General features: G+C 33.4%; 1 protein-coding gene across 1 annotated transcript; it reads right to left on the bottom strand.

The window, feature by feature from the left end:
* Window positions 1247-7138, bottom strand: LOC107647579 (histone-lysine N-methyltransferase ATX5-like; the record flags this gene model as incomplete). Its single annotated transcript, XM_021105678.1, is given in 16 exon segments — window positions 1247-1652; window positions 1803-1903; window positions 2139-2213; window positions 2320-2406; window positions 2526-2615; window positions 2697-2763; window positions 3085-3164; window positions 3460-3673; window positions 3851-3915; window positions 4107-4211; window positions 4354-4499; window positions 4730-4854; window positions 5195-5294; window positions 5399-5501; window positions 5995-6130; window positions 6996-7138. Coding segments are annotated over 16 exon segments (1728 nt in total), but the record flags the coding sequence as incomplete, so codon positions are not given.

The raw sequence follows: 8074 nt of genomic DNA, 5'->3' as shown, positions 1-8074 counted from the left end.
TAATTGAAAAAACATACATTATAAAATACTAAAATATATTTCTAATAATTTTGTGTATCTATTAAATTAATACTATTTTAAATATAAACACACTTATGGAAAAAGATAAACACGCAGCAAATTACTATATATTAAACAAATTTTAATTGAATTTGTCAAAATGAATACAACCTAAAATAAAATTTACAGAAACAAAATGAAATGCGTATAAAAATTTTGTATTGTTTTAGTTGAGTTCACAAAATATTGAGAATTAAATATATTGATTAGAGATATGTTGATATCTAACTAGTTATTTTTTATTTGTTTATATCCTGATCCATGATAAGGGTTTAAATTTAAAATGATTAAGACTTAATTCATAATTTACAGAATAAGAGTCTAGATCTATACCACCTAACTTATCTGGTCTCATAGAGGTCTACCACAATGGAGACAGTTCAATTTGACTTGTTCGAATAAGATGAATTTCAATTAATCCCTACAATCTCTATTACTAATTTAAAAAGGAAATCACAACAACTTTTTTAAACAAAAAAGAGAAACCACCTACTATTAAAGATGGAACAATTTCAGAAGTGTTGACTAGCTCATAAGGTACTTCTATAAATATCCTAACACATTGAAGTGTTTTGGAACCCTAACTCATAAAAATTTGCCTAAACTTTTACTAATTAAAGTATTGGAGTCACTTGCATATACTACTCATCAACCTCGCCGAAGAACTCACAATTTCACCTCGCTAGAGAAGACATCAAAACATCTCAGAAAAAAGAGTTTGGATCTCACGTTCATACCCAAATGATATTGATTTCGGATAAGTCTTGAAACACTACTTAATAATTATATATCAACTAGAGCCATATAATTTAATTAAGGTTTTGACACTCAAAATGAATAATTAAAATAACAAAAAGAAAAAAAACTTGCAGATTAAATAGAAAAAGTTGCATTGAGTGAGCTTCAATGGGTTCACAGCATGAAATTTCTTGAATGGTTAATCTCACCTCACTTGCGAACACAAACAAATAATAATCTAACTTCGCTAACTTGCTTAACACACTCATTGACTTGTTTAGCAAGCAACCAAAATTAGGGAGCTGTAAGCTTAATTCTAATAAGAAGTATCCAACAATTCAAGTTTTTTTTTTTTTAGTTTTATTTTTCACGTAAACGGTCTAACAATTTTCTTCTAACGATATAATCGAAGCTTTTCCTTGCAATTTGGTTGGTAAGAGAAGATACATATGAAATATACTGAGGCTTGCACTAGCTTTTATAGAACGAAGCAATATTATGAGTCCCATTTACAAAACGCCAAGAGCCTAAAGCCACTACGGCTTTTATTCAGCGCCATAATTCCAAGAAAACCAAACACTAAGAAATGGGAAAAATTAAAAGAAAAAAAAAATTTTTTTCCACTTTTTGTTTCTTTCCTGTACCTATGGTTTGATTAAAATTACAGCTTAGGTTAACTATGAGGTTCCCACTAATGAAGGGGATGGGTTAGGCTCCTTGTGGAGAAACAATAATGTCATCCTGATCTGTGTATATTATAGTCCTAATTCATGAACTTGCGGCAGTTCGGAGCTTTGCATAAACAAGGGACTTTAAATTCATCTGGCTCATCAGGATCAAACAAGTAGTCATACCTGCCAGATACATTCAAGATTAAGTTAATTTGACCAAACAAAATGTATGCTGAAGTTGCAACAGAAGCACAAGCACATTGCATGAACATGGCAGCACAAGCATGAAAACATGCAAACATGAAAAGATCTTAGAGAGAGAGAGAGAGATACGTTAGCTCATCGCCAGCCGTTACATCAGTCTTGGCAATGAGTGCGATCCGGCTCTCATCATCACCTACACTCATGATCCTTGCATAGCAATTTGGCATACACTGTGTTACATGATCGAAGATCCGGTAAGATGGGAGTATTAATAATCAATGGTAAGGGTACAGGGGGAACAATAATGTACAAAACCAATAAATATCAGCCATGATTGGCCTCTCCAACAGGTACATATTCAGCTTCAAGGATTTCATATTCATACACATGAAATGATTTCACAATCACAAGTTTCAACAAAATAGGTTGACTAGTTTGATGTTGTTTTAAGTTAGGTTGACTTACAGAATGGTTAATTAGCCTTGCTATATTTCCTTTATCAGTGGCATCTACTACCACTTCTTCACTTATCTTAAATAGCTGCCAAGAGAGAGAAAACAACCCAATTTAGTGTTACAGAACATGAACAATGAACAAGAACAAGAAATATGAATCTAGAGGCCACAAACACAAAGGATTAACTCACATAGCAGTCTTTCCCTTCTAATCTATAGCGTGCCTCCCTGAGATCCGCAATGCTACGTCTCACTTGTTCACCACGATATTCAAGAACCTGTTTTGAATTAAATCATGCTAATTATCAAGGGTTGTGTTCTGATTTACTGTGAAATTTAAAATACATAATGCACCAATGGGAGTTCAGAATCTTTTCATATTTGAGCATGACAATACCATTTCTCCTTCTTGAATATTTCTACGTGCAAAAAGTCCCCATCCATGAATGCCTGATCTACCAAAGCAAACCCTTTCATTTTCGGTTCTCTGGAATCATGCAAGTTGTACCCACAACATAATCAGAAATTGAGTACAAGGGCCAATAAAAGACTTAAGAGATTATTTTACCTGTAAGTGGTAAAGGCGCTCTCTGAAAGAAGAAAATGAGTTTGGACTTCAGCTCAATATCTGAAACTTAAAAAAAATCTAAAATTTATAAAAAAAAATGGTTAACCTGATTAACAGGTTACCTTTTTAAATTCAGACCATTCAAATAAGATATAATAAATGAAGAGTTCAGATTTAACGAATTAACAAGGTGTGCAGCACTCCATACTTAACAAGGAGCGTTTAAGGATGAGCCGCTTATCACATACTTAAGTGGAACATATTTTATTTTTTTCAACTATCTATATTTAATAAAGGTGTGCCTGATGTTGGGGGAGGGACGGTTATGAGTGAGGAGGCAGATTCTGAGAGGACAATTAGTTGTGCTCTTAATGGATGATGGTAGGGAGCATTCAAACTCTGTATTGCATCTAAAGGATGATGGTAGGGACCCCTCACATGATGAGGAACGGCATCAGCTGCTGATTTCTAGCAAGTGGAAATCCCAAAAATGAGTGAAGGGGCATAGTTTATGAGGAGAGATAACAGTGCCATGGACATACTAGAGAGATGAAGATAGTGTACAGAGAAGTGAACAATTCAAAGAAAAGTTCATAAACCATGGTATTTCACTGATAAATTCCATTAATTTATGATCGAAAAAACAATTTAACTTGAAGTATGAATTGCACCGAAAATGTAAAGAAGTATCAAGAGTAAATGTTACATTGACTAAGCATTATGTTACAGATTTTGCAAATGAAAATAAATCTCTGCATCTTACCTTTTTAGTGTAGTTTGTTCTTTGAAAGATTCGACATCTAGCGGCAGAGAATGGCTCATGTTCAGTATCATCTGCTTGAGGGGTTTCTTCTACCTTTGTTCTTCTAGAGGAAATTAGCCTGGAACCCGTTTTTTTCTTAGTTTGTAGAAGACTTTTAGTTGAAATGACCCCAAGGGGGGTTTGCATAATCAAAACAGTGTCTGGATTGGGAGCCCTGCAAGTAATATTAAAACAAAAAGCTGACAGTAAGATTCAAATGAATCTTAAATTCATACTTGAGGAATTCAAAAAAGAGTAAAAATTGTGGCAAAAGCAAACTCTGAAAAGGAAACCGTAAAAAGGGACAAAGAAGAAAGTATTGTCTCTTTTGTTGTAATTGAAGATTCTATACCTGTGATAAGCACAATAGGAAACCATTTTTGTTGTCTGTTTACCATTTTTCTCCGAAATGTGCAACTGCATTTAAGCAGGAAAATTTAGAGAAAAAAAAGAGTCTCTAAATTATCTATAAGAAAATGCAACATGTCAACTAAACATTAGTCATGATGCATAACTGAACTGAAATCCAAATTGTAAGAGGTTAACAACAATTCGCAAATGGAAGCCCGAAATAATAAATAAAAAATAAAAACCAGAGTTGATCCGACCTCCATTCGGTAGCCAGCCCTTGATGCACACATGGCATGGAAATAAGTAGAACACTTGCAACATTGTGTGCATGAACCATGAATTTGCTTACAAATAACACAAATCTGAAATTCAACAAACACAATTTAGATTAACATAGGCATAAAGAAGGAACAAGAGACGTCAAATGAAAACCATTTAGGAAACCTGTAGTCTATATCATTTTACAATTGCGTTTTCTAAACAAACTGGGTATTGATATCTCACCTTAACAAAAGAACTTGACGGAATACTAAGAATACCCAAAGCAGGCTCCATCTTCTCATCACTAGCAAAAGCCACTTCAGGCCGAAACCAAGCACAAGTGACATGAACCCATAATGTGTCAATATCTGTTGGCTTTAGAGCACCACCTAAGGAACAATAACACATTAACATAGTGAGGATAAAACAACTTTACCAAAGCTTCAAGATACTATAATATAATTTTATAGCAATACATAAAAGAGAGGAGGAAGAATAACACATTTATATGAATTTACAAGGTTGAAAGAATCAAGTCGGCAAATGGGAAATCCAGAAAATATAATTCACAAGGAAGAACTATGTGTATAATGCATTTTAAACATTGAGGAATACCCACCTTTTACGGGACAAAGACAACACTCCCGTTTAATTTCAGGTGTTTCACAAGCTTTACACACCCATGATGTGAAGTCTCTAACATTTCTTGCACCGTAGCATTCTTGATGAACAGCTATTTGACATCTGTAAAATGTAATGCATTGCAATGCAATTCAATAGATAGTGATGATGACGGAATCAACTGTAAGGATGTAGCAAGTTTGATACTATATCAAGTACCAATTCTCCCAAAAGCTAAAACCATAAAGAGACACATCAAGGTTTCTTATATTAAGATATTTAAAGTTACAGATATAACTACTCATGATTTATTTTTCTAGAACATCTATGATCTCACTACATTTATCAGCTACAAAATGTTTACACCACACAGCAGCTTCTTCTGATCCTTGTATCTTGATGGTTTGACTATTTAAAAAATATATATATACAAACAGATATTAAACTGAAGATGCTGTTTTACCTGTTGCAAATGATAATTTTGTTGTAGTCCCAATCTTCAACCCATCTGCAAACAGCACATCGTTCTGTAGTCCACTTAGCACAAACCGGTTCATACTTCTCTGTCATAGAAAACAGTCTTCAGCAACATTATCACTCTCAGGAATTCTTCTAGGAAAATCATGATATTATGAATTTGTACAACAAAGAACTATGATTAATGTACCTTGCAAAAATGTAAGCAACTTCTGCTTCCTTTCTTTTAAGGAAGGTTTTTTGGGTTTGATAGAAACTACGGCATTAGAATGAAACTCAGCCAATTGCAGCATCTGAGAAATTAAAATGGGTTTTATTAGTTACAAATTAAGTCATGTCTTAAGTTAAAATCTTGGCCCCATAAATCTAATCTGCAACCTGAATCTTTCTTCCTCTAGGCGTGCCATATGCTAAATCGTAAAGAGACTAATATTATAAGTTTGCAGAGCTTCTCAAGAGGTCAGCATTATTGGCATTCACTGAAGACTTCATAATTCAAATAAATTATTGATATTGGTGAATAGTTGTATTATTAAATTTTAGACCTAAATCACAAGATGCAGAAAACTTAAATTAATAATAGTATTTGTAAACTATAACATGACACTAATATATAGCCAGACTATGAGTACATTGACCAAATTATGACTCCAGAAAGAGAATGATTAGACTCTTAACAGTCAACTATACTACAGGAACCAATTAGTATCACATTTTCAGAAAAAAAAAAAAAAAGTATATGGGGACATTATGCACCAAAATCAAACAATACAGATTTGTACAAACCCATTGTTCCAGTGATAGCATGGAGCCTTTCACCCGAACACTTGTTCTCCAATTTCTCAATTTGGAACCTGTGTGGCGTTCCCATTCGCTAAGCGATTGCTTTTCTGTCTCACAAAAACCACACTTGCAAACAACTCTGTAAGAGAACATGAAAAACAAACCATTAACAAACAATTCTTCCTATCATAGCCAAAAGGAAGAAATGAATCCTTCAGAAGTCAGACAACATCGTCCAATTTATGATTAGCATCAATTAATTTCAAAAAATATAATTGGATACCAGATAACCATCTTATATGATTTATTGCAGTCATGAATCTGGATTTCATATAAATGCCAAATCATAATAAATTAGGATATAAGAAAATTATATTTTAGAGAAACCTGGAAATAGTGCGCTGTTTAGGTGAGCTTAGTTTTAGCTTATTTATGCCCCTACATTATTTTCACCTTAATATTTCATGACTAACAAATTGAGCTATCAGAATAAGGCCTTAGTAATAGGTTGATACCTAAAATAGAAGTGGCGAAGTGCTACGACCTCTAAAAATAATATATGTTTAGCCCCCAACCCCAAAAAAAAAAAAGCCAAAAAAAAAGGGGAACTCTTTTTATAACCACATTATTTTTGAAGTAACTATCCAGAAGCTATCATTTTCTACTTTAAACAATTTTCTTATGACAGTAGAGCTTATCTAAGAAGTAAGAAGTTCTTTTGCAATACGGAACTAGTTTGGGTGTTTACACAAAGAAGAACTAAGACTAAACTAAAGTTTCCTCAACATTGCCGGGGACAAGTATTGGCGCAAATTTGGTTAACTTACAAATTGCTAAAACTAGAATCATTCATCTGAAGCAACAGAGGACACACAACCATTTAACTGTTAAGGAACATAAGATCTACCACCAAAAAGTAATAAATAAGCATAGAATCAAAAGTGATGATGATAGTGATAAACCTAAAATAGAATAGGAAACGAATTCTGTAAAAAAATACTTACAAGTGAAGGCTTGGATGATAGATTCCTTCCACACCATTGCATAGAACATTGACCCTTTTTGGAAGCACTAGCTGCCCATTGTTTTTGCTCCATCTAGAACATAAGCTTCCACCATAGTCAGAAATCCAAATAATAATTGTAAAATGACATATTTTCTTAGTTTGGGCGTTAAGTTGGAGTGCGTCAATGTTGTAATTTACGTGAGATGTGAATGTGAATTTGCATTAAGTGATGGAGTAGCGAAACTTGGGCGTCACGTGTTGCCAAATTCGTCATCGTAATTTTCTTTCTCCTCGCAATGGATTCGGAGTAGTGAAAATGTGAATAATAGTGAAGACGTGATGAGCCAGATCCTCTGCTGAATGCAGTAATGTGCTTCATAGTGTTACGTACAGGCACAAGGGGAAAAAAATGAATGAAAGATTTCCGAGAAATTCGGAACCCTAATAATAACAATTTAACAATTACATTTATGAATGTAGAAAAAATGTGTATGTGTGTGTTTATATATGATTTTGATATATCTATAGCAAGTTTTGTATTTTCCGGCGACGAATATAAGATTCTCTCTCTTTTTTTTTTTTTGGCCTTTCTGGTAAACTATTGGTTCTGTTATGTTGAATCCTTCTAGTTCGCACAACAATTAGAGCTACGGAAAATTACTAATGAGTTGGTTTTCTTTTCTTTTTCTTTTTTTCAGATAAAGGAGGATGACGTGAAACAGTGCATAAGGAGCACCGGCAGGTTCCGAGGAAAATAATTTTGTTGTGAGTTTTTAAATTTCTTTTTTGGGTTGAATTCATTTTTGTAATGGAATAATAATTTGGTTAATATATGTGAATTGAATAAATCGTTGGTAACGGTTATTGGTCCGCGGAAAACATGAGCTTCCCCACCCACCCACCAATATGTTGGTCGATGGACACGAAGAAGTTTTGTTTTGTTTTTTATTTTTTATTTTTTTCTCATGATAAGTGGTGGCTGAATCTTCATATAAATTGATTCGATTACGCCCAATTTTGCCCTAATTTCGAATATCAAATTATTGGTTGTTTTAATATTTATTTATTCATGTAATA

This window comes from Arachis ipaensis, chromosome B06 (assembly GCF_000816755.2).
Source record: "Arachis ipaensis cultivar K30076 chromosome B06, Araip1.1, whole genome shotgun sequence".
In the NCBI taxonomy this organism is placed as follows: Eukaryota; Viridiplantae; Streptophyta; class Magnoliopsida; order Fabales; family Fabaceae; genus Arachis; species Arachis ipaensis.
Note: the sequence above shows the minus strand (reverse complement) of the source record. Positions and strands in the feature narration are given on the sequence as shown.